The sequence below is a fragment of the Lithobates pipiens genome, unplaced genomic scaffold (assembly GCF_037356315.1).
Source record: "Lithobates pipiens isolate NorthernLeopardFrog02 unplaced genomic scaffold, aLitPip1_a1.2 Scaffold_22, whole genome shotgun sequence".
In the NCBI taxonomy this organism is placed as follows: Eukaryota; Metazoa; Chordata; class Amphibia; order Anura; family Ranidae; genus Lithobates; species Lithobates pipiens.
In genome coordinates this window covers 39,530,302-39,557,633 of record NW_027507784.1, presented here as the reverse complement: position 1 = coordinate 39,557,633, position 27,332 = coordinate 39,530,302, and the positions used below count along the sequence as shown (strand labels likewise).

Here is a 27,332-nt window from a genome sequence, read left to right as displayed (position 1 = left end):
TCTATTGATACTGATAAAAATACTCCCAAATATTTTAGTCCTTTTTCCTTCCACACAAAAGGAAAAAGAGCTCTAAGTTCTCTTCTCTCCCTTGGGGGGACACAGATATTTAGTGTAGGGATCAAATGTCAAACGCATTGTAAATTAAATTTTTGCCACAGGACCCTACGGTACTGAGGGTTAATTGTGTAGGTAGGCCTTAACACCAGTCTGGCCAGGCCATGTTTGAAGTTCTGCCTGGTTATGTGAACGGTGAGGTGCACATGACAGGCTAGAACCAGGCCTGGTTGGATGTTTGGCTATGGCCCTCTTGGAGCCAATCAGCGGGAGTGCCAGGCCCGCTGAGGAGTCTGGGAGGGGGTACTTAAACAGGTGTGGGTCACATGTTCGGGGGTTCCGGAGTTGTTTGTGAGACCTGTGTGGTCTGGTCTGGTTCTAGGAGCTCCATGAGGGGTCCTGGTCATGGGGTGCTCGACATCCCGCAGCATGTTCCTGTCAGAGGCCCCTGACAGACCCGTCTGGTCTGGGGTAGGGATTCGTCTGTTCCCGAGTCTCGAAAACCTGCTGGTCCGAGGCGCTGTAACTGAGGGAGGATTCAAAGTGTCCGGGTGTGCTCTCGGCTTGGAGGGACACCACAGCTCGTGGAAGTGACTGGGGGAGGACTCTTCGGAGGAGGGCCGGCAAGTGGAATCCTGAGAAGTGTCTGGTTACTGAGTTGGGAAGGACATTGACGAGTCCACACTTTTTCCGTACCTCAAAGGATGTGGGAAACGTTCCAGGTACGGTTGGAAAAAGGTTCCTGTTCATCTTCAGTTGATTGTTCAAGTTTTGAGTCAACGTGCTGACTGCCATGATCTCTGGCTAGAGGTCTGTTCAGCTTTGAAGTACCCAGCTGCGAGTGGCTACTCTCTGGGTGGAAGTAGAGACTTTGTTAAACCTGAAGTTATAAAATAACCTGTTTCCAATTGTTCTTTGGATGTGTTTTTTTTTTTTTTTCTAACAACAGTCATGGAAGGGCTCTTATATACAATTAAATGCTGGAGGCGGAATATACAGAATTTTATTAGATGAGGCAAAACATTTTAATTTTGCATCGAATATTAAGACTTCATTAGATTTTTACCAGGCATATAAAGTGTCTTATGTTCTAGGCAGGGCTTGGCAGAGTGAATGGGTTGAGATATAATCTGTGTACGCCCCCAACCCCCGCCCTCTGCGTGTCAGTCTCTGGTGCTACTGTTGGCTCACCAATCGCACATTACCTGCAAACCTGAGCAAAGGTAAACCTGCCACTCCGAGTGTCTCTCTTCTGTCCCACAGATCAGACCCCTGGAAGGTAAGTCTATCATCATGGCTGGGACTGCTAATCTGCTGTGGTCTGCGGATTGTACCGTAATCCATTTATAATTAGAAGATCGTGATATGGTGACACGGGGCGGGCTGAGAAGTTATGAGAAGTTAACCCTACATGAGGCTAGTAATCATTCACATTAATCACAAAGTCATAAGTAAAAGTTGCTATGCCTGTTTATTACTTCAGATGTCTAGAGCAGACTTTCTCAACCTTTTCGACACGGAGGAACCCTTGAAATAACCTTTCAGTCTCAGGGATCACCTGTTAAAAATGGCTATATCTACAACTCATGATACATTGGTGTGATGGTCAGTGGAAGAGTGTTCCTTACATCTATTGTCTTGGTAAAGAATTTCCCCCTTAGGCCGCGTACACACGCGGGGACTGTTCGCCCAACTTTGTCCGTGAAACAGTTTCGGCAAACAGTCCGCTCAAAATTAGCATGGACGGACATGGCCACACACGACGGACGAACAGTTTGCTGAAACCGTGCGCGATGACGTGAACGGCACGTACGACGGGACGAAAAATACGACGTCCTATACACTGCATTATAACTTTCGGCGTGTAAATCCTTTCTGAGCATGCGCGGAACTTAGTTTGACGAACAAGCCTACACACGAGGGGACTGTTCGCTGAAACAAGGTTTCAGCGGACAGTTTTTCGGAATTTCCGAAAAACCTTGTTCAGCGGACTGTTCGCTGAAACTGTCCGCTGAAGCCCACACACGAGCGGACTGTTTGCCGAAACACTGTTCAGCGGACAAAGTTGGACGAACAGTCCCCGCGTGTGTACGCGGCCTTACAGATAAAAAGATCATTGGTGTCAGTGGGTACTTAATTTAGAGGCAAAAATTGGTCATTGCTCAAGGAACTCTTAGCAACAATTGGAGGAACCCTAGTTGAGAAACCCTGGTCTAGAGTTTACAAGCTGAAGACCCTTTTAGTATCCTTTGTATCTCTTTCCTCTCCATGTGTTTTATATCGGTCCTTTACTGCTCTTCTATTTCTTACTTCCTACTTCTTATTCCTATACTGTGCCATCCTTCACCAAAAATATTATTCCTGCATAGTGCTTTTTTCAGCAAATAAGCTGCACAATATGCCCCTCGACCTGTTTCACCACTTATGTAACTTTATCAGGGGACAAGGGGCTGTGGGGAAGTGTCATTGTGACATAATCGATTGATAGAACACCTAACAGATCCTTTGCTAGAATTTATCCCAGGTATAGTCATTTTTAGTCATTGTTGTCAGCCAGCATCTCAAACCCCTTAATTTACATTTAACTGCCAGCCAGGGAGCTGTCAGTTGTGGCGAGAGTCCTGGTGTTTGAGTCATCAGGATCACCATTCATCTAGATCAGGGGTCTTCAAACTACGGCCCTCCAGTTGTTCAGGAACTACAATTCCCATCATGACCAGTCATATCTGTGAATGTCACAGTTTTACAATGCCTCATGGGATGTGTAGTTCTACAACAGCTGGAGGGCCGTAGTTTGAAGATGCCTGATCTAGATTGATGCTGGACCTGCATTGCTGGACGATGTGACTGATGATGGATTTACATTGTGAGTCTTTTTTTATACTGTTTTTTTTTTATACTATTACTGCTATAGTGCTGTTATTTTTTTATACTATTTAAATTTACATTTCTTTTTTGGTGAATGAGTGACCAGGGGTACACTTTATCTCCTACTCATTCATGTAGGGAAGCTGGATAGCTATTCTAGAGGGGGCTTTTAGATCACTCCCCCAGTGACGGATCCTATCCCACACTCCGATTGAGTGCTTCCATCAGTAATACCGCTTCCTCCAGTCAGACCAGCACAGGTATATATTATTATAGCTGCACTGAATACAAGTCTAGCCTAAAATAGCTTGTAGAATCTTGAATCCTTTATTGGATAGAATACAGACTTTGTATACACTTTTAACACAAGGGGTTAGATAATGAAGTAGGGCTCCTCATGGATACCCCCCCCCCCCCATAGCAACAATTACATAATTAACATGTTAATTAAGACAGAACTCAAGGCAGCCTGGGTGACCAGACAGTCGGTCTCCGGAGGTCAATGTGATCAGTTCTGTCAATGACCATCTACTGTTCATAATTAACAACCAAGAAGAGTCTCTGGGCAAATCCAAGAAAACCTTCTCACAAAGAGCACCGTTCCCCCAAATGCCAGGGCCCATGATCAGTGGGAAAGAGGCTAACATTTAGTCCTCTCCAAAAGCCTCTGTCCTGGCTAGGTCTGTCACACACCCCCTCCCCCAAGACCCCCACCAGACCAGCATTGTGGGGATGAGGCCCTTATTCCAATTAACACGGTTCTGTTTCGGCAGTCCTCCCGGGGAAAGGAGGTCTCCCGGTTTTGTCTGGGAGACCACTTGTTGAGTCTGGTACCTCAGTCCCTGTCTGGAGCCTAACGCCCCGGGGGATCAGGGTATGGTCCTTCTTTTGGAGGACATCAGGCACCCGTCTGCACTTTTTAGTGTTTCACTCTTTATGTGTGTGCACTTTTTTTATGCACCGGGTGGAAGTTTTTTGGGTGTGTTTTGCACGCCATGGGCTTTTTCAATAGAAAAAAAAACACATTACTATTATGAAATGGTGCCTTCAAGACACCGTCCTGATGTTGAGGTCATTTGGCCTTGTATGACTCAAGGTAAAGGGGAAGGGTTTGAATGCTCACTTACCCTCCCTTTTTTGGCCCGGCACTTGGATTTGTGTCTGGTATGCATTTTAGGGGGAACCTAAGCTGTTTTTTGGTTTTGTTAACTTTTTTGTTTTTTTAGGACATTATTGAGCATAATAGGTCTATAGCCATATGTGATAACCATATGTGGTCAACCAGTAAGCTTTCCATAAAAATTAGGAAAAACAGACTATAACCACGCCAAGTTCTTTGAGGACTCTTGGGTGTAAGCCATCTGGTCCTGGAGATTGATTTGCGTTTATTTGGACACTGGCTTCTGGGTCCAGCTCCCCATGCCATTTGTTTGACTATCTCTTGCCTATTAACTTTGAAAATGGCTAGAATTGATTTTCAACATTCACCTCCCATTGCCTTCAATGGTGTTTGCAATAAAGTTTGCACTTTGCCACATTTAATGATGAGTTCACCAAATCACCAGTGAATCAAATCCAAGCACATTTGGTCATTGGTTACAAAGGTCACAGACAGTCATGGCATAATGCCAGAAGCTGGGTGTGGGCTGGGCACTCTGATCAAAATGATAATTACATGAGCAAAGTCTAGAAATTTGAATATAATAGATCACTATAATCCTACATTTTGTCTGTTTGGTAAATTAAGATTTTGAGCTATTTTTTAGCATTGACCTGTAGTACACCTTTATACACCTTTCAAATTTCCAGAGGTTTGTATTGATTATTTTATTTCTGTACACACCCATCTCTACTGGTTGTGCATGAGGGCATGTGATTTTCACCTCTTTTTAATAGACATCTATCATGGAGTCAGTGCATCCTTCTTGCCGGTAAATCCCTTATACAGCCCACTTCCTGTTTCTTGTCTGGTCATTAGCCTAGGCTTATGACATCATGTACAGCTCTCTCTTGTGAGAGTTTGCCAGGAAGGGGGGGGGGGGGGGTGGGTGAGTCATAAGAGGGCCAATGAGAGCTGCAGAGTGTCTGTCTGTGTCTATGTGAATCCAGGAAGTGAACAGACAGCAGATTCAGTTGCCCACAGTTAAAATGGCTGCAGCCAGTCTCAGTGGTTACTCTGATTTCACTGCACACTTTGAGCTTCTCACGATGTGCATTAGAAGTTGCAGAAAGTTAAAGCCTGCCCTATTTCCTGACAGGAGGACATTCAACATCACTTATTGCTTTTCTTCCCAGCATGGCTGTCTCTTTCCTGCTCCTTTCATTTGTTGGATGTCAGTTCTTTCAATCAGTGAGGCTCAGCCTCACACTTGGGCATTACCTAGGGTGGCCCGTGTGCAAATGTAGCCTGCCCAGGAACACCCACTCAGATTGACATCCACCCAGCAAGGCATTTTAATATATGCATAACCCCTCCCAAGAGCTAACCCATTGCTTGCATCAGGACTGGGGGCTCCTGGGAGGAGTACTGAGACAGGGTGATGGGATGTTTTCAGGGGTCTGTGTACAGCACCTTGCTGGCCCCTCCCACCAGCCATGATCTGCCTGCATTGCATAGAAAAGCACAGAGACCCAGTCATATAGAAGAACCAATGCCCTCCATGTTTCTCCTGCAGACGCTGAATGCCTACTTCTCCTCCTCTGCCTCTTGCAGGAATTCAGCAGCTGCAGGAGGAACATAGAGGGCATCAGCATTCCTATATTCTGCCCCTCCTGTCCAGCTTCCTTCTGTTGCCCGCGTCCCCTCTGCTCTCTCCTGGTTCCCCTGTAATTTTCCACTGCAAATTCTGTGCCCTCTCCATGCCCCCCTTCCCCAGTCTTTGTGCTCTTCCCTGGTCCCCTCGTAACTGTTCTCTGGTCCCCATGCTCTCCACCCTGCCCCCTCCCCAGCACCTATCCAGTCCCAGGCCCTCTCCCGCCCCCTGCTCTTCTCCAGTTCCTGTGCTATCTCCCTACCCCTTTCCACTCTTTTCCAGCCCCCGTGCTCATTCCTGGTCCCCTGTTAACTGTTCTCCGGTCCCCATGCTCTCCACCCCCCCCCCCTCCAGCACCTATCCAGTCCCTGGCCCTCTCCCACCCCCCTCTCTTTTCCAGTCCCTGTGATATCTCCCCCCCCCACTCTTCTCCAGTCCCCGTGCTCCTCCCTGGTCCCCTGTTAACTGTTCTCAGGTCCCCATGCTCTCCACAACCCCCCAAAGCCCCCCCCCCCCCAGGCAACTCTGCAGTCCCTGTGCTCTCTTCCGCCCTCCCCCCCCCCACTCTTCTCCAATATTCATGCTCTACTCAGGTCCCTCCTGTACCTTTTCCTGCCCCCCCCCCCCCTTCTGTCAGGATGCAGAGTGGGGAATGGCCCAGTACATATCTCATTTACCGGCATCTTCCTTGTCTAAAATGTCCAATTGGTACCAATCACTGATTTTGTTCATTCATAACCGAAGTGTAGTAAACTGTGTTTACTATGCTTCAGTTTATGAATTGACAGGAAGCTCTGTACAGAGCTATTCCTGTCCATTCATTATGTACAGCTGAGCCTACAGAGATGGAGATTGGGGGCTGTGTCCTCAATCTCCTGTCTCTGTTTCAAAGGAGAAATATCAGAGGTCTGTTTAGACCCCAGATATCTCACCAAAGCTACCCAACGGGGCTTCTTAGAAATTGTAAATAAAATAGTAAAGAATAATATTGTAAAAAAAAAATCAAATAATAATAAAATGATAAAAAATAAAAAACTACTGACACTAGAGTGGCGGAACTACCAGGGTCGCAAAGGTCGCACTTACGACTGGGCCCTGGTGTTCTGCCACTGGGTTCGGAGGTAAGGGCCCTGGACTCAAAGAGAAGGGCCCCCTGCTGAGGGTCAGGAGGCCCTTAATGGTTTCTTGCACTCAGGCCTTGAAGGCTCTTGTCACACCTCTGGCTGGCCCCATATACATATAGAGTTTTATATCAAAACAAGCAATTTAGAAAATTAACATATATTGATAACATTTTTGCATTAAGCCTATATTATTCTCATATATCTCAATAATAATTTTTTTTTTAATTATCATTACCCGTTTCAAATTTCTAGGCATTGACGACTTTCAAGGTGTTTTATTGGACAAGTAAATGGCACAGCACACAATGACTCTTTCCAACATTTCCCCAGAAGACTTGGAGTCACTTATGCGCCCCCCACTCATATGGGTGGATGGGATGCCCACCCTCGGTCCTTTTGCAGCCAACTGGGACAACGTTGTGAAGTTCCAGGCCCGAGAAGATGATCTGCTGATAGCCACCTATCCAAAATCCGGTCAGGCCAATTTTTATAAATAAATAAAAAATGTAATACATTTAAGAGACAAAAAGGTGCAAACATTAACTTACACTTTATATAATATTCCAGCTCTGGTCTACCAGCATTGTGGTAAATGTATACACATATGGGTTCTATTTATTTCAAAAAATTGCATAGCCATTCCTCCAGTGAATCTGTAGGTATATTCATCCTGTGCAAATTGGACAAAAAAATAAAAAAATCAATGTTCTTTAGACTATTTTTTTTTATGAACAAATGTTCTTTTATTTTGGGCAGTAGTAAAATATTGTATCATGGCCACTAGGTGGTGCTGAGGAATATAGGAAATACATACGTCTTTGTTACTAAAACTGGAGAGTACAAAATCTGGTGTAGCTGCGCATGGTGGCCAATCAGCTTCTAACTTCATCTTGTTCAATTATTATTGTAGAGCTGCACCATCGCGATCTCGATTTAATCCCACTCACGATCCTAATCCAGCATTTCCACGATTCATGTAACAAGTGCAGAGCCATTCTCTACTCACTCACAGCTGTCAAAAAAAAAAAAAAAGAGCAGCCGGCAAAGTTTATCACAACATTGCTCAGTGCTGAGAGATAAAAAGAAACAATGTATCATTTTGTACTTTAAGATCAAAAGGATGAACTTCAGTCTGCAAATGAGGTCAGTTTAACGGTAACTACTTATGGACCACCTGCTGTCGTTATACGTTGGCTGTTTGAAGAGGAATACCGTTGTTATGGCAGCAGCTGGCTGCCATAACCCCGGTATCCTCTTCTTCAGTGGGCGATCCGCTTTCAGATAAAAGCAGTCTCTGTGGCGGATTCGCTGCGAGATCACTTTTTTCGGGGGCTCCGGTGGTCGCCGCCGCTTATCGGAGCCGTCGGTAGCGGCAGAGGCAATCGCGTCTTCTCCCCTATTTGGCTGGCTGCCGAGGGGAAGATGGACCCCACTCGGCTCCATAGGATTGACTGGTGGAAGCCATGTCAAACGTGACTTCCGCCCAATGTTCTTATATGAGAATTTATTTTATTTTTATTTTTTTATTACAGTTTTTTTTCTTTATTGCATTTTAGTATAAATATGAGATGTGAGGTCTTTTTGACCCAAGATCTCATATTTAAGAGGTCCTGTCATGCTTTTTTTCTATTAAAATGGATGTTTACACTCCTTGTAATAGAAATAAAAGTGACATTAATTTATGTAAAAAAATTATGTAAAAAAAAAAAAAAAACTTAAATAAATAAGAAAAGTTAGACGTCCTGTCCCCCCGAGTTCGCGTTCAGAAGTGAACGCATACGCTAGTAGCTCCCGCACATGAAAACGGTGTTCAAACCACACATGTAAGGTATCACCGTGATCTTTAATGCGAGAGCAATAATTCCAGTCCTGGAACTCCTCTGTAACTCAAAACTGGTAACCTGTAGGCATTTTTAAATGTTGACTATGGAGATTTTTAAGGGTAAAAGTGTGTCGCCATTCCACGAGCGGGCACAATTTTGAAGCGTGACATGTTGGGTATCAATTTACTCGGCCTCACATTATCTTTAACAATATAAAATAAAATTGGGCTAACTTTACTATTATCTTATTTTTTAATTAAAAAAGGTGTATTTTTTTTTTTAAAGTGTGCTTGTAAGACTGCTGAGCAAATTATTAAAAGTATTGTAACGACCACCATTTTATTCTCTAGGGTGTTAGAAAAAAAAAAATATATATATATAATGTTTGGGGGTTCCAAGTAGTTTTCTAGCAAAAAAAATATGATTTTAGCTTGCAAACATCGAGACCTAAAAATAAACCCGGTCCTTACATGGTTAAAGACTATGGACCCTTTCACACGACAAGCCCAGATCTGTCTGAAAAATGGACAGGTGGACCTGAGCAGGCCACCCACTGACTTCTATGGGCAGGCAGATGTCAGCTGACACCCACCTTCCATCCGATCCGCTCAAACAGGCGTATGGCGAGACGTTCACCATCCGTCTGGGGGATCGGATGGGATCTAATAAAAACGGACATGCTGTCTGTTCTCGTCCGATCTCCCCATAGAAATCAGCAGGGGGCTCTGACAGGTTATGACTAAGGCCTTAAAGGCCGAAACGCGTCAACCTTTTGTATTTGCGTTTGGTCACTGTGGCTTGTTAATAAATACTGTATTTATCGGCGTATAACACACACTTTTTCCCTTTTTAAAAGCAGGGGAAAATCGTGGGTGCGTGTTATACGCCAATCCCCCGCAGTTCTGAGCCTCTGTGTGGCTTTCGGCCGCCTTCGGCTCTTCTCTACGGCTTTCGGCTGCCTTCGGCCATTCTCGACGGCTTTCGGCTACCTTCGGCCATTCTCGACGGCTTTCGGCTACCTTCGTCCATTCTCGGCGGCTTTCGGCGGCCGAAAGCTGCCAAGAACGGCTGAAAGCTGCCAAGAAGAGCCGAAGGTGGCCGGAGGCTGCCGAGAAGAGCCAAAGGCGGCCGGAGTCCGCCGAGAACTACCGCGCACCGCCGAGATACACAGGACATCCAGCTCTGTATCTCGTCGGCGGCATTTAAAAAAAAAAAAGAGGCAAATAAAACTGACAAGGCTGCAATGGTGGACAAGGCTGCATGACAAAGCTGCAAATGACACTGACAAGGCTGCAATGGTGGTCAAGGCTGCAGATGGACAATGATAAGGCTGCATTGATGGGCATTTAAACGTAAGTTTTTTTTTTCCTTAAACTTCCCTCCAAAAATATTTTTTTCCTTAAAATTCCCTCCTAAACTTGGGGTGCGTGTTATAAGCCGATGCGTGTTATACACTGATAAATACAGTACAACATTTTTTAAGAGCAATCACCGGAGTGCGGATCATCTTTTCTTCAGCTCTGACAGGCTCCTCCCCGCTCAGTGAGCAGAGACGGGCCTGTCATCTGCCGGCTCAGCGGAGATCAATGGAGTGATCTCCCACTGAACTAGCACAGTCCGCTGAGTGGATCCGCCCCGTGTGAAAGGGGCCTAAGTCTTTTTTGTTAAAATCAGTATTTTTTGCTAGAAAATTACTTAGAACCCCCAAACATTAAATATATATATTTTTTTTAATCAGAGACCCTATTAAATAAAATGGTGGTCGTCAATATTTTATGTCACACTGTATTTGCGCAGCGGTCTTGGAATCGCATTTTTGGGGGGGAAAAATGCACTTTATAAAAAAAAAAAGTAAAGTTAGCCCAATTTTTTGGTATAATGTGAAAGATGATGTTACGCCAGGAATTGCGAGGGAATCGCAGATTTGACAGATGGATGGCCATGCAAATTTTGCTTTTAGAAGTGGACCCCTTAATATGTTTAATATTTGCAGGGACCACATGGGTGAGCAAGATCGTAGATCTCATCATGAATGGGGGAGACATGGAGAAGAGTCAGAAAGGAGCCATATTTGAGCGCGTGCCTTTCATGGAGAGCGGTGGCCCTGGAATTCCCCCAGGTATTTGTCCACACCAGGTTAACACAACAAATTGTAAAATCTCTTTATATTCTATAGCATTAAATGTGAACTTCAAGAGTTATCTTTCTTTTTTAAACTTGCATTGGTTTCGTTTGCTTACATTTGATTCTTCATATCTCACATCCAGTGAGCTGCTGGACTGGTCTATTCCAGGTGTTGCTCAGTGACTTGTCTTCTGTATCCTCTTGCTGACCACCAGCAACACATTTACTGCTGGCAGCTGACAGCCCCAGAAGCTTCCTAGTTTAGTGATACGCATGCCATAACCTGTGCTGTAATTTGATACAGCACGAGTTTGTCAGCAGGTTACAGCCAATCATTTTGGCTGTATACCTGCTGATTGGCTGTGGCCAATCACAGCACAGAGATCTGCGTGTTGGTAAATACAATATTCAGATCTGGCTGGATTCTCCCAAAAAAAATTCTCCCAAAAAAATAAAAAATAGAATTTTTTTTTTTAACTTACCAAAAATGGCTGTTGCTAGGCAGATCGTCCTAATCTGCCACTTCCTACACCGCGGTGATCTTCAGTCTTCTCCTCCTCGCGTTGTCTTCAGGGGAATGGAGCGCGGTGTGTTCTGAGAACTGTGTGTGTCCCAGAACGCAGAGCGCCCCATGCACAAAGCGCCGCGTGACTCGCGTAGTAGGAAACGGGTAGTGAAGCCGCAAAGCTCCACTCCCTGTTTCCCTTCGTTAAGATGGTGGTGCCAGCACCCGATTCAGTGGACGGATCTGCCGTGGGCGGTTAACATCGCGGGCTCCCTGGACAGGTAAGTTTCCTTATTAAAAGTCAGCAGTTACAGTGTTTGTAGCTGCTGACTTTAAATTTTTTTTTTTTACCGGACCTTCCCTTTAAATACACTTATTGGGCACGCAATTAACCCCTTGATTGTCTTCTGATCACTCCTTTCACCCAGCCAGTGCCATTAGTACAGAACAGCTCCCAACTGTCCCTGATTTCGAGGGACTGTCCCTGGTTTTGGACAAAATCCCTCTGTCCCTCATTCCTCCTCATTTTGGTCTGATCTATATAGTTGTGTATAAAATGTACTATTTATCTTACAAAAAGTGTTTCCCAGTGCTAAACTTTTCATCCAACTTTTAAATTGCTGCATTTGTAAATTTCAAAAGCCAATAGTAGTAGCAAAATAAAAATCACTTGTGGGTTTAACTAATCCTTTATTTGTACAATTCTCCTTTAAGGGGACGTGACAGGGTGTGTGACCTATGCCTACATACTTTTACTAATAGGTGTCCCTCATTCCCATCGCAAGGGAGGTATGCTACAGGGTACAGTATTATCACTTATCACTGTTTAGTGTCACCAGCATGTGTCAGTTAGTGCCAGACTTCCCACCACATTATCACAGTCACACTATAACTGCCATTACTAGTACAGTGGAACCTCGGATTACGAGCATAATCCATTCCAGGATAATGCTCGTAATCCAAAGTACTCGCATATCAAAGCGAGTTTCCCCATTGAAGTCAATGGAAACTAAAATCATTTTTTCTGCATTGAATTCAATGGCATGCAATACCACATGCGGCCAAAGGTGGGGCGGGGGGGGGCGGAGAGCCTTGGAAACGGCCAGAAAGGCTGAGGACACTTTGGCTGACCTCGGAAAGGTTCAGAAACTGAGTAGTTCCATGTCTTATAATATATTGGATATGTTTTCTAACAGAACATTCGTTTATAAATAAATATAAATAATAATATAAATAACAGATAAAAAAAAATAGTGGTGATCAAATACCACCAAAAGAAAGCTCTATTTGTGTGAAAAAAAAAAGGATATAATTTTCATGTGGGTACAGTGTTGCATGACAATTACCAGTAAAAAGGAACTGCAGTCTGCTCACATAATTTGTAATAAAAAGATCTTTGCCATTCTGAAGCTTCCCTCCAACCACTTTGCATATTATTTTATATATACTGTGATTCTGTATTTGCTAAATATGCTGCAGAATTCTCCCTCCACTAAGTCCGGCTGCAACCATTTTAACTGTGGGCAGCTGAAGCCGCTGCCTGTTCACTTCCTGGATTTACACAGAGGCACGCCTCCAGCTCTGCAGCTCTCATCGGGCCTCTTATGACTCATCCCCCCTCCCTTCCTGGCAAACTCTCACTAGAGTGAAAGAGAGAAAGCTGTGTATGATGTCATAAGCCTAGACTAATGACCAGACAAGAGACAGGAAGAGGGCTGTATAAGGTATTGAATGGCAGATTTTTTTTTTTTTTTTTTACTATACAAAGTTAAAACAACAAGGGCAGAAGATTTAATAGATGGAAAGATGAAAAAACGACCGAAGGTCTGCTTTAAAGTAGCGTAGTGCTGAATAGCAAAAAAATGCTCTGGTCGTGAAAGGAGTAAAACCTTTCCGGAGCTCAAGTGACCTTACTGAACACGTGGGGGTACTTGAACCTCCTGTATATTTTCCACTGAATACAAGGCTTTCTCTGATTGAACGAGGTGAAAAGTAGGGGTGGATGACGTCGCCGTCTCCGCCTCGTCCAATCAAAGAATGCACAAGGAAAGCCCTAGCAAAATCAAGAATAGAATTGAAAAATTGTTTGCATGTTTTTTTTTTTGTTTTTTTTTACAAGAGTCTCCACCATTGTAAATACTAATAATATTTCAAATAATTGTACTGAAAGTAATATTTTTACGTGACTGCCCTGTGGGGTCAGAGAGGAAAGTTTTTCTCTTTGGGTGGTTGAGTCGGCCATAGTCACCGAGAGCTATTATTATGTTTTGTCCTCCCTTCTGGAGCTGGTGAGAGCTGGAACTTCATGGAATAAAATTTGCAATCACAAGATTCTTTCTCCCAATTTTTTTTTTACTTCTAACCTTCTTTTCCTATTACTACTTATTTTCCTTCTAATCTTTTTTTTCCTTCCAGCAACTGAGATACTGAACAAATTGGACTCCCCACGTGTGATTAAGACGCACCTTCAGGCAGACGTTCTTCCGAAGAGCTTCTGGGAAAAGAACTGCAAGGTTTGCTTGTTTTTTTTTTGAGTATCTGTCGTATTTTGTATTTAGAATTTGTTAGAATTTGAGTTAGTTATTAGTCAACATGTAGAGCTCACCTCTGTAGGGGCAGGCCAAGGTTTTTTTCTCTATTCAATGCAGAGGCCGCCAGGCACACAGTAGCAGTCACTCTTTTAGGCTAAATGAACAGTCTAGGGCAGTGATCTCCAAAATGTGGCCCTTTGCTTGCCGTTGTCTGGCATAGTCAGTAGGGCAACCCTAAATTTAATTTTGGCAATATGGTAAGGATAGGTTTTCCCCATTGCAAGATCTGAATTCCAAAATACCAGACTGCTTCGCATGGGTGGTTTAAAGGCTTCAAGAAAGCTCTCCAGATTAGCATTTAAAGTGCAATACTAAGCAAGGCTCAAGTGTGGGGCTTTACCAAATTATTTGTCTTCCTTATGCCGTGTACACACGACCGGACTTTCCAGCAGACTAGGTCCAACGGTCTTCCCGGCGGACTTTCAACGGACTTTCCGAACGAACGGACTTGGCCAAGGACAATCGCATCAAAGTCAGACGGATTTGAACGTGATGACGTACGATCGGACCAGAATAAGGAAGTTCATAGCCTGTAGCAAATAGCTGCCCTAGCGTCGGTTTTCGTCCGTCGGACTAGCATACAGACAAACTGATTTCTCGATAGGAATTGGTTCAGGCGGAGAGATTTGAAACATGTTCTATTTCTAAAGTCCGTCTGATTTTTAGACAGCAAAGGTCCGATGAAGCCCACACATGATCGAATTGTCCGACGGATTCGTTCCGTCTGACCTTTGCTGTCGAAAAGTCCGGTCGTGTGTATTAGTGTGCATTAGTCTCGAGAGTGACATTTCTACGTGACATTTCTTACATTGAAAACAAAGATATAAAAGGCATCACCACCTTTTTCTAGATGATCTACGTGGCTAGGAATGCAAAGGATGTGGCGGTATCGTACTATCACTTCTACAGAATGGCCTATGGACATCCAGAACCTGGGACGTGGGATGAATATCTAAATACCTACATGGAGGGTAATGGTACGTGAGTCAGTAGTTGGGCTCTTAGAAACTGATAGTTCCCATGAAATGACCATGTTCTGCAACCGTGGAATAGACAGACATGCTTAGGCATTTTGAAGACGTTTCTAATGTTCTCTTACTTTTCTTTCATGGCCATTCTCTCCAACATTTTGCTTTGTCCGGCAGTTGCTTTTGGGTCATGGGCCAAACATGTGAAGGGCTGGTGGGAAATGAGGAAAAAACACAAGATCTTGTACTTGTTCTACGAGGACATGTTGGAGGTAACTTGACTTTGTCTTGCCATCATCTGGAGAACTCTTAACTAGGGCTGAAACAACTAATCGATTAATCGACAACTAATCGATTATGAAATTAATCGATTACTATTTTCATAATCGATTAATCGACCAGTAACATAATGGGGTTAAAAAAATAAATAAAAAATGAGTCCTTTCTAGTACAAAAAGAGCAAATAATCACTACTGTAAATATTACTTTCACAGTTCTACAGTAAAAAAATGAACCCCTTCCAGTAGTGATTATCTGCTTTTTTATTTTTTATTTTTTTTTACTATAAAGGGCTAATTTTAGTATTTTTAACCCCATTATGTTACTAAATGTCTTAGGCCTGGTTCACATCTATGTGTTTATTGGTGTTTTTTGCAGAAACGCACTACAGTTCATTTACATGGTTTCCTATGGGACACGTTCATAGCTGTGCTTTTTTTCAACCGCTGCGTATTTGGAAAGGGTCAGGGACTTTTAAAAGAAAAACGGTGTTTCTTTGGTTCAATATACTTCAATGGAGAAGCTGTAGAAAAGCATGTAATGCATTTTTGAAGCAATTTGTATTTTTTAATCTGCCCAAAAAAAACGCAAAAACTCAAATTGCAGTAAAATCACGTGCGCAGAAATCAAAAACGCACAGCAAAAAGCACGGCAGAAACAGATCAAAAGCAAACTGCATAGGTGTGTACCGAGCCTTATGCTGGCCACACCGATCAATTTTCAGATGAGAATATTCAGACGAAAAATCTTTGTACATTCGCTGAATGAAAGAATTTTGTTTGAAATTTTCACTTGTTTTTAACATTCCGTTTTTAAAACTAATGTAATTTCTGAATGAAAACCACATACACTGTCTGAAAATTCCTTTGACTAAGCAGTTTTCTATTTCCAAATTTTCCTGTCACTGCGATTGAAAATGAACGTCAATTTCACACACTTTTTTTTTTTTTAAAGGTTATTAACCGATTAATCGAAACAATAATCGGCCAACTAATCGATTATGAAAATAATCGTTAGTTGCAGCCCTACTCTTAACCTATAACAAAAAATTTAATCTTATTGACTCTCCCCGAATCTCTTTGGTTAGGACCCAAAACGTGAAATCAGAAAGGTGATGAAGTTCATTAATCAGGAACTTCCTGAAGAAATTGTGGAAAGAATACACAAGAACACTTCCTTCCAGGCTATGAAGGACAACCCCATGGCCAACTATAGTACCTTCCCATTCATGGATCACTCAATATCCCCATTTATGAGGAAAGGTAAGCTTTAGCAATCTTTCTTATGTTGTTTTTTTGTTTCCTTAATTAAACAAGTATTGGCAAAATCAACAAAAAATTATGTTAATTCATTGCAGAGACATACATGAATGGCCAATTATATGCAAAAGAAAGTCAATCTAATAATCAGCATGCAAATTTGACTGGAGTAGAAAATCTAAGCATAAGATTATTATTATTATACCTCCTAGATCATAAGCTCTAACGAGCAGGGCCCTCTGATTCCTCCTGTATTGAATTGTATTGTTACTGTACTGTCTGCCCATATGTTGTAAAGCACTGCGCAAACTGTTGCCCCAATATAAATCATGTATAATAATAATAATAACATAACCACGTCTGCCCTTTATGTAGTCATTGTGCTACTTCTTTGCTCCCCACACTTTCTTGATTGGTTAGTGCATTGTGTATATGAATAGTTATGTTCAATTTAAAATAGTTGGCTTAAATTAAAGAATAAAAGCAAAAAATACAAAGATAACAACAAACAAAATCAATAAATAAATAGCCCTGTCAGGTCACCTTGAGGCAAGGTGACAGATGCACACCGTAGGGATCAGGAGTGCACCGCAAGGTTGTAGACCCTACGGCTGACTGCTGCAGACGGGGGACAGACCCCACTGGGGTTAGAGCGTAAGATTCCCTAGGGTGCGGAGTCTAAGAGCCAGCAGGTGTTCACCAGTGCCTCTAGTGGTGAGGATGGACTTGGCTGCAACTGGCTCCAGGTCGAAACCCCCAGGGTCCCCCAGCTCACACCCACAGTAGGCAACAGGAGGATAGGGATAGTGAAGGACAAAGCCAAGGTCGGGGCCACAAGCAGACGGGAATAGTGAGGGACACGCCAAAAGGTCAGGATCACAGGCAAACAGGGATAGTCAAGGACACGCCAAAGTCGGTAACGGAACAACAGAAGAGCACACGGCAGGTAACAGGAAGCTAACACACAAAGGTTGATCAGCAAGGCTGGCCTGCAGTGCACAGGTTAATATAGAGCTCTCTGATATGAGCTAGGGTGGAGCCATGCCAGAGGATGGATTACAAAAGCAGACAGCTGAGGGTCGGCTGGTCTCTAGATGAACACATGGGAACAGGTAAGCAGACAAACTATTGCATAACCATGACAGGCCCTTTTTTTTATTAAAGGATAACTTCATCTCATAACAACAGTAACCCCACCTGTGCAGAGATTTTCCTGCTCTGGGAGAACAACCTAAGCACCAGCAGACTGTAAGTGATTGTCACTGGAGCAGATTAACTGAGCCTATATAATTGCACACGGTAGCCTCCATCACATGTTTTAATGGAAACATGCACTGTTCGTTGCATCTGCTGTTGCAATGCAGATACAGAAAATGTCTGTATCATTCGCTGCCACATCCAGACGGGAATGTAACGTAGCTTAAACTATGGTAGCTCATTACAGGGGCAACATTCTGTAATCTCTTTAATTAGAGCATCCAGAAATAAATTTTCATCTTTTTGAAAATATAGTTTTAATAAAATAATGAAAAGAACAATGGTGCAGGAAAAATTTACAAGAAAAATATCACAAGATAGACATGAGCAACCGCAAAAATAAAAGGGATTTAAAGTGAAAAAATAGTTAAAGCGTCCAGCCGCGATTTTTTTTTTAAACCAACACTGTAGCTGCTGACTTTTAGTAAGGACACTTACCTGTCCAGGGAGCCCGCAATGTCACCCCCCCCACCCCCCAGGCCGATCTGTCTATTGGCTCGTTTGCCGCCACCTCCATCTTAACAAAGGAAAACAGGCAGTGGAGCCTTGCGGCTTCACTGCCTGTTTCCTACTGCACATGTGCGAGTTGCGCAGCGCTTCGTAAATGGGCTGGTGTTTTCTGGGAAACACACATGTCCCAGAAGACAACGGGGCAGCTCGCCGAGGAGGAGGAAGTGCCGCAGAATAGCAAGAGGTGGATAAGGAGGACTGCCTAGCAACAGGGGTTTCTGTTAAGTAAAAAAAAAAATTTTTTTTTCAAATTGTTTTTAGATATTTTTTTTAGAATATTAATGTAATTTTTTATTTTAGGGTGGACCTCCGCTTTAAGAAAATTTTGTCTGGTCTTTGGTTATGTGCAGAATCCCATTCACTTGCAGAGTAAAGCCCAATACACGCTATTAGATTTTCTGCATATTTTTGTTTTCAGATTTACCAAAACCATATAATATGAGGTCAGACCTTAAGAGTTTAAAGTTTAAATCAGGCAGGCCTTTGCACTACATGGATTTGGTAAATCTGAAGACAAAAATCTGCATAAAATCTAATAGTGTGTATGGTGTTAAAGTCTAGCCTGATGTTTGCAAGAGTCAATGGCCATTAGAAAAAGTGACTCCTAATACCCTTGGAAGTTTTCATGTAAAAAGAAAGCCAAATACAATCATCTTCTCTTGCCCATGGAGAGGTTGTCGCAAAGCCAGCTCTACAAATTCAAAGGGTCCAAGGGGGTGCTGTAGTGGTCTGGAGAGTATTACATTATATTTGAGGGGGCAAAGATCCCTATAGCCAACTATCCAAAATAGATTTATATTGCCATCTGACAAGATTTTAGAATCAACATATTGTTTAGCAGAACACAATTAAGATATTGTTTAGCAGAATAAACTTACAATTTGTTAGATACCAAATATGATGTAGATATTCTATATGTTTCTGTTAGGAGATCTAATATGCCTCATTAGCCTTCTGATTCTTGTAACATATATGTGTTTGGTGTCTAACTAATTGGCATTTTAATATACTTTAGTGTAACAAATTTTTATGAAGATAACTCTACTGTAGCAGGAGTTTTGGCTTTGGAAGTTCAGTTAAGTATAAATTAGAAACATACTCAAAGATGAGTATTGCAGTGGAGATTTATGACACGTCTGCTTTTTGTCTAAAGCTGGATTGTGTTTCCTCAAAATTTTGGTACCAACTTGTGAATTCTGTGGAAAATGAGGGTGGCACTAGGTTCAGTATGACTCCCCCATTCTCTCCACACAGTTTTGGGTTTGTCAGATCTTTCTATCCTAACTAGTGATGGACGAACTTCCGACGGGACGTTTCGCGAACGTGGACCGCGAACGCGGCCGATAGTTCGCGAACCGGAACGTTCGCGGCGGGCCCCATTGACTCCAATGGGAGGCGAACTTCGCAAACCTATAGGTCAAATTTTCAGCCACAAAATAACTATTAGCTGTGCACAAATAGTCCCACCACATGGCCAATGACATAACACATGTATGAGGTGAATCTGGGATCGACAACTACAAGCATTCTTTTTTTATATGGGAAATTGTTGTGACAATTCAGGACTGTGGAGCGCATGAAGGCAATGGAGGAGAGGGAAGGTCAGGGACCAGGGTAGGCAAAGAAGAGGGTGCAGGAGATGATCATCAGCAGCGTGACATACAGCAATGACACCTGCACCGTGATAGAGTCATCTGACAACAGCACCGTGATAGAGAGCACTGACATCAGCAGCGTGACATAAAGCACTCACACCAGCACCGTGATATACAGCACTGACAGCAGCACCATGATAGAGAGCACTGACATCAGCAGCGTGACATAAAGCACTGACAGCAGCACCGTGATATACAGCACTGACAGCAGCACCGTGATAGAGAGCACTGACATCAGCACCGTGACATAAAGCACTCACACCAGCACCCGTGATATACAGCACTGACAGCAGCACTGTGACAGAGAGCACTGACATCAGCACCGTGATATACAGCACTGACACCTGCACCGTAAGCAGCCCCAGGAGGAAGTCAGCATAGCACAGGGATGGTGGGAGCCCCTCATAATGAGCATAGCACAGGGATGGTGGGAGCCCCTCATAATAAGCAGCCCCAGGAGGATGAAGCAGAGAGTGAAGAAGAGGGTGCAGATCGAGAGGATGAGGAGGGTGCAGAAGAGTAAAGCTGAGTGAGCCATTCAACCAAGTCTGGTGCGTCCTTTAAAGTAATTGAACGCACCTTCTGCAACTTCCCACTTTGGCTCAAGCCTGTTGCTCCTGCCCTACCCCTACCACCCCTGCGGAAGGGCCTGCCCCTTCCTCTGCATGTCATTTTTTAAATGACCCTGTGACAAAGCTCTCAGTCCCTATACCAATGAAGGACTGCTGCAGTATAGGGCAGCGGTCAGCAGTAGTGCACCTCAACCCTAGGTATTGTGGACCGATACCAGTCCTTATAGAATAGCAGACTGTACCTCACTCAACCCTATGTACTGTAGCACCCTATATACCTTACCAGTCCTTATAAGGACTTTTGTGGACCAAGTAGGTTGTGTGTGAGTGATTAGCAGACTGTACGTCAGTCCCTATACCGATGAAGGACTGCTGCAGTATAGGGCAGCGGTCAGCAGTAGTGCACCTCAACCCTATGTATTGTGGACCGATACCAGTCCTTATAGAATAGCAGACTGTACCTCACTCAACCCTATGTACTGTAGCACCCTAGACCAAGTTACCAGTCCTTATAAGGACCTTTGTGGAACAAGTAGGTTGTGTGTGAGTGATTAGCAGACTGTACGTCAGTCCCTATACTGATGAAGGACTGCTGCAGTATAGGGCAGCGGTCAGCAGTAGTGCACCTCAACACTATGTATTGTGGACCGATACCAGTCCTTATAGAATAGCAGACTGTACCTCACTCAACCCTATGTACTGTAGCACCCTAGACAGACCATGTTACCAGTCCTGATAAAGAGCTTTGTGGACCAGGTAGGTTGTGTGTGAGTGATTAGCAGACTGTACATCAGTCCCTATACCGATGAAGGACTGCTGCAGTATAGGGCAGCGGTCAGCAGTAGTGCACCTCAACCCTATGTATTGTGGACCGATACCAGTCCTTATAGAATAGCAGACTGTACCTCACTCAACCCTATGTACTGTAGCACCCTAGACAGACCAAGTTACCAGTCCTGATAAAGAGCTTTGTGGAACAAGTGAGTTGTGAATGATTAGCAGACTGCAGCAGAAGGGCAGCAGTCAAGTATAATATGCTTTCTATATTTGGAAGAAAGAATATTATACGTGTACAAGCCTATTACCATACCACTGATACCAGTCCTGAAAAGAACCTTTGTGGAACTAATAGTTAGAGCTACTGATTAAACTGACCCTCACTGCCTGATACACTGCTTCCTGCCTGTCCCTATATAAACTGGCAAAACAGAGGCTGCTGGAACAATAACTGGTTACTGGAATAGCACTTTTGTGGACCTGATAGTAACAGCTAATGATTAAACTCACTCTCCCTGCAGCACACACCGTCCTGTCCCTTTCTCTAAACTGACAAAAGACACTCAGACTGCTGCAACAATCACTAGCACAGCAAAAAATAGATAAGATTGCGCTATGGACAAATTCCACCCGTTCGCCACACAGGCAAGGGAAAAAAATATATATATAGTGAAATAAAGATAAATTAAAAAAAAAAAAAAAAAAAAAAAAAATGAACTTAAGGGGTTAAAGCTGCCTGTGCTTGAGACCTGTCCCTAAGAATAGGAATAGGTTGGAAATCTAAAATATAAATTAAGCTTTGGCGCTAAAACCTTTTTGTGCACTGTGAATACTAAAATCATATATGAGTGTGAGATGATCTATTATCTCTGCTGGTGCTCTGGAGAATTTAAAACAAATTGCGGTGGAAACCTCTTAAAACCACTATATACGTGATGTTAAAATGCGTGAAAAAAGAAGAAAAGAGGATGTGTGTCTGTTGATTTACACCTCAAAAATGCACATATGTATTAGAAAAGTAGTGGATCAATCACATAAAAACAATTAAGAATATTACTGTGCTCGGTAAAAAAAACATACATAAACCAATATCTGAAAAATCATATGCAATATGTTCAAAGTGATAATCAAAAAGCGTTTGTGAAAGTACCCAGAAAAAATAATAATAATAGTGACAAAAAATCTTATAATGTCCAACGGAAATTTTCAAAGTCGCATCAACTGGTTGCTGGAAAAACGCATGGAACTTTCATCAAATGAGGAAGGTAGAGTAAAGTGACTAGTGCAGAAGGGTTAAATGCATTCCTCTCCGGTGCGCCACTCTGTGTTAGGAAAAAGGGATCTATATGTGCTCACCAGACAAAAAACCCTCAATGGGTTAATCGAGCAGCCACAGTATGAGCCACTGTGCAGCTTTCTTTGGGCTCTGCTTCTGCTATGCTGGGGAGATGCTTTACACTTTTCCTTCCACAGGTAGTCCGTTTAGCAATTATGCATGAAGGGAAACAGAAGTACAAACATAGTGCAATACTGTTGTTTGAACGTTTTTTTGTTTATTAAGAAGTCAGGTTACTCACAATATCCAAAGAGACAAGATCGCTTTAAAATTAGCCGCGCCGGCGTTGCTGCTTGTATACCAGTGTAAGGTGCACGTTCTAGGCCACGCGTGGCCTAGAACGTGTACCTTACACTGGTATACAAGCAGCAACGCCGGCGCGGCTAATTTTAAAGCGATCTTGTCTCTTTGGATATTGTGAGTAACCTGACTTCTTAATAAACAAAAAAACGTTCAAACAACAGTATTGCACTATGTTTGTACTTCTGTTTCCCTTCATGCATAATTGCTAAACGGACTACCTGTGGAAGGAAAAGTGTAAAGCATCTCCCCAGCATAGCAGAAGCAGAGCCCAAAGAAAGCTGCACAGTGGCTCATACTGTGGCTGCTCGATTAACCCATTGAGGGTTTTTTGTCTGGTGAGCACATATAGATCCCTTTTTCCTAACACAGAGTGGCGCACCGGAGAGGAATGCATTTAACCCTTCTGCACTAGTCACTTTACTCTACCTTCCTCATTTGATGAAAGTTCCATGCGTTTTTCCAGCAACCAGTTGATGCGACTTTGAAAATTTCCGTTGGACATTATAAGATTTTTTGTCACTATTATTATTATTTTTTCTGGGTACTTTCACAAACGCTTTTTGATTATCACTTTGAACATATTGCATATGATTTTTCAGATATTGGTTTATGTATGTTTTTTTTACCGAGCACAGTAATATTCTTAATTGTTTTTATGTGATTGATCCACTACTTTTCTAATACATATGTGCATTTTTGAGGTGTAAATCAACAGACACACATCCTCTTTTCTTCTTTTTTCACGCATTTTAACATCACGTATATAGTGGTTTTAAGAGGTTTCCACCGCAATTTGTTTTAAATTCTCCAGAGCACCAGCAGAGATAATAGATCATCTCACACTCATATATGATTTTAGTATTCACAGTGCACAAAAAGGTTTTAGCGCCAAAGCTTAATTTATATTTTAAATCACTAGCACAGCACTGCCTATCCTGAACTACACCTAACACCTATACCAGTCCTGAAAAGAACTTTTGTGTACCAAATAGCTAGCGATTTGGGTCACTGGAATCTCTCCCTGCTCCACACAGCAACCTCTCCCTATAGTGACAGAAGAAAGAATGTAAAATGGCCGCCGGATCGGGTGTATTTATAAGTTAGGGGGAATGTCCAAGTGTCCATGTGCTGTAATGTCTCAATTGGCTGTCCTGTACCCCATGATGGATGTGTCATCAGGTCAAAGTTCTTTTACACAGTAAAAACACGGAAGTCCGCCAGGCGAACGGCGCCAATAGTCCGCCGAACGGGCGGACCGCGAACAGCCGAAATTCGCCGCAAAACGACCGCCGGGCGAACTGTTCGGCCATCACTAATCCTAACAGCCATTCTTTTTGTTAATAGATATCCTTATCCTAAAACAACATCAAACCTAAAATGTATGTAACCCTCCAATAATGCACTTCACCTATGTGCTCCCTTTTAGTCTGTTTAATATACAACAAAAAGAGCTTTGATAAAACTGTTTGATAAGTAGACCTGCTAGAAAGCCAGTGCCGTCCTGTGCACACTGCAGTTTTATCTCAAGCAGTGAACAGGAGAAGGTGTCTTGTGACTGTTCCTGTTCTAGAGTGACAACCTCTCCTCCATGAATACAGTACAGTGACTGAGCGTTGTCACCCTAGGACAGGAAGTGTGTTACTGATCGCCAGGTGCTTATAAGGGGGGAAAAATTTAAAACAAATGCAGCTACTACATCTTAGGACTGGTAAACTGCATTATATGCCTCTTTTGTTCATGAGTTTAGATACGCTTTACATTATTAAAGATTTTCCTCACAGTTCTTTTTATCACAGTTTGTGTAAGGAAAAAAGAACTGCGATACACTAAAACATTTTCATGAGTGTCCACACAAAGAAAAAACATCAAAAATATTTTTAAAATCAACTGTTATTTGCATCAAAATCTAAACAAAGGACAATGTCAGTGTAGAGATGCCAACTGTCCTGGATTTGCCGGGACAGTCCTGCATCTTGGTTCTTTGTCACGCCAATGTTGTGTCTCGGCTCATGTTTCTGGATCACAGCATCAACTTTATTTAAGTTGCTATACATGTGCACTAACTCAAAAAGAGATTAAATGCAAGGCTTGAGGACACGAGTAGGATGGATTGATGTGGGACCAAACAACCATCAAAGTGGGTAGGATCGGTAATCTCCGCATTTTTAGAGGTGGGGTCTGGGTGGGACCAGACAGCAAACTGACCGGACCATGATTTGTGCACACCCACCCAGAAAGTCGGTAGGGAAACTGCATACTGTGTGTGGGGGTGAGTTTTCTGGAATTGCAGGACCACAATGTTTGTAATTATGAGTGTGCTGTCCTCCATGGTACCTCATGTGACATCTCTCTCCTCCCTCTAGGAATTTGGGGCGACTGGAAGAACCAATTCACCGTAGCCCAGAACGAGAGATTTGGTGAATATTACCAGAAGGAAATGTCCGACACAGACCTCACCTTCCGTATGTAACAAGGACCCAGTTGGAGCTACAACCCAGGACCGAAACCACCATCTACAAACTCAGGACCAGAACCACCATCTACACACTGAGGGCCAGAGCCACCATCTACACAATGAGGACCAGAACCACCATCTACACAATGCGGACCAGAACCACCATCTACACAATGCGGACCAGAACCACCATCTACACACTGAGGACCAGAACCACCATCTACAAACTCAGGATCAGAACCACCATCTACAAACCCAGGACCAGAACCACCATCTACAAACCCAGGACCAGAACCACCATCTACAAACCCAGGACCAGAACCACCTTGTGCAAACCCAGGACCAGGCCCACCATCTGCAAACCCTGGAGCAGAACCACTATCTGCGAATCAAAGGCCTAAACCACTATCTGCAATCCAAGGACCAGACCCACCATCTGCAAACCCTAGACCAGATCCACCATCCATAAACCCTGGGCCAGAACCACTACCAGCAAACCCAGAACCACCATCTGCAAAACCCCAGACTAGAACCACCATCTGCAAACATTGGGCTCCCGGAAACCAAACTTTCAACTTCGATAGACAGATCTTCATGACAAGTTATCTTTACAAGAAATTTCAGACTCGTTCTGGAGGTTGTACATTGTTTGTTGTTGTTTAATGAAAAAGTACAGTTGTTTTTTAAGAAAAACTTTCCAAATAGCTAAAACTGTTTGTTTTGCTTGTTTTTTCTCTTTACTGTGAATGAGAGAACAGTTGAGCTAATGAACAGATACCGTATTTAATGCCGCGTACACATGAGCGAATTGTCCGGCGTACTTAGTCCGCCGAAACGCATTCGATCGTGTGTGGGCTTCAGCTGACTTTTCCAGCGTAAAGTCCGGCGGACTTAGAAAGTAGTTTTGCACTCCAATCTTTCCGCCGGACTTGGGTTTCAGCGGACAATACGTTCGTCAGTATGCTAGTCCGGCGGACTAAGAATGACGCATGCTCAGAAGCAAGTACGAAAAAGGAAGCTATTGGCTACTGGCTATTGAACTTCCTTTTTCTAGTCCCGTCGTACGTGCTGTACGTCATCGCGCTAGCAAACGCCGGACTTTCTGTGTGTCCGTGTGTGGCCAAGTCCGTTCGGTAGAAAGTCTGCCAGACTATCCGCCGGATTGTTTGCCGGACTAAGTACACCGGACAATTCGCTCGTGTGTACGCGGCATTACACGTGTCCATTCTTCTACCACACCTTTTTGATTGGCAGTATAGACAATGCAAGAGCAAGCATCAAGAGAGCTTATTTATTTCTGGTTCTGAGTCCTCAGGTATGTCATACTGACAAGGACTCGCCACACAAAGATATTTTAATTCAAATATCCAAACATGTTTTTTAAAGATGTAACAATAGTGGAGTCTGACAAACCCCAAATTCTGTGGAGAAAATAGGGGAGTAGTCAGAGGTAACTAAAACCTTCAGGGCCCTGGTTCAAGAAATCATGAAGGACCACCGACTCTGGCACCCTGGCAGGGGTACTTTCCTCCGAGCCTGGGGCCCTCAATCTCCATCTCTGCAGCCTGTGTGCCATTGAGAAAGTGATTCACTACACCTGATTGAGTTTACAAGTCATTTTTAGGAAGGCATAATCCTTTTTCCAACTCAGTCATTCTGTTTTTTGAATTTTTTTTATTGTTTTCTGACATGTTGGTGTTATATCCTTCACTTGGATGTTATAAGTTGCACTGAGTAAATACAGCTGGATAAAACAAAAAGTGTCTGTCTTTATTTCAGGCTGCAAAGCAACACAATGGGGGTAATTTACAAAGATGAATGCGCTGCGCCGGTTCACACCTTAATTGGTGCGCCAAAAACGACATTGATTGAACGCGCGAACCGCCGCAAACTGCAACTGGTGCTGGTTTAACTGCAGTTTTCTCATTGATAATAGCGCGCGCCCAATTCAATTGGTTAATTAATTAATCTCATTGGATGTGTCTTGTTAGGCAATTAGTAGGTGTTCTCAGTGAATTAACCCTTTTGATGCTAATCTCATTCCTATTACTTCTAATATATTTTTGAAATGTGTTTTTTTCTATTTGTACCCAAATCTTTCAATACATTACAAAGA

At 43.1% G+C, this 27,332-nt stretch overlaps 2 protein-coding genes across 2 annotated transcripts in view; both read left to right on the top strand.

Moving 5' to 3' along the window:
- Positions 1-1,174: 1,174 nt before the first annotated feature.
- Positions 1,175-26,976, top strand: LOC143923612 (sulfotransferase 1 family member D1-like). The gene is made up of 8 exons (XM_077447407.1): positions 1,175-1,336; positions 7,055-7,276; positions 10,619-10,744; positions 13,670-13,767; positions 14,696-14,822; positions 14,991-15,085; positions 16,180-16,354; positions 25,125-26,976. Exons 2-8 carry the CDS (start codon positions 7,093-7,095, stop codon positions 25,229-25,231), a joined length of 912 nt encoding a protein of 303 aa, XP_077303533.1. The 5' UTR covers positions 1,175-1,336; positions 7,055-7,092; the 3' UTR covers positions 25,232-26,976.
- LOC143923613 (sulfotransferase 1A1-like) overlaps positions 16,229-27,332 on the top strand; it is a 41,471-nt gene continuing 30,367 nt past the window's right edge. Inside the window, exon 1 of the mRNA XM_077447409.1 lies at positions 16,229-16,354. The gene's annotated coding sequence lies outside the window, so the exon portion shown is untranslated. The remainder of the gene's footprint in view (positions 16,355-27,332) is intronic.

What these genes read in the sequence shown, in the direction of transcription:
- LOC143923612 (XM_077447407.1), top strand. Translation starts at nt 7,093, where the DNA reads ATGGCACAGCACACAATGACTCTTTCCAACATTTCCCCAGAAGACTTG. An exon ending in AGCCACCTATCCAAAATCCG is followed by an intron (nt 7,277 to 10,618) that starts GTCAGGCCAATT and finishes TAATATTTGCAG; the next exon opens with GGACCACATGGGTGAGCAAG. An exon ending in TGGCCCTGGAATTCCCCCAG is followed by an intron (nt 10,745 to 13,669) that starts GTATTTGTCCAC and finishes TTTTCCTTCCAG; the next exon opens with CAACTGAGATACTGAACAAA.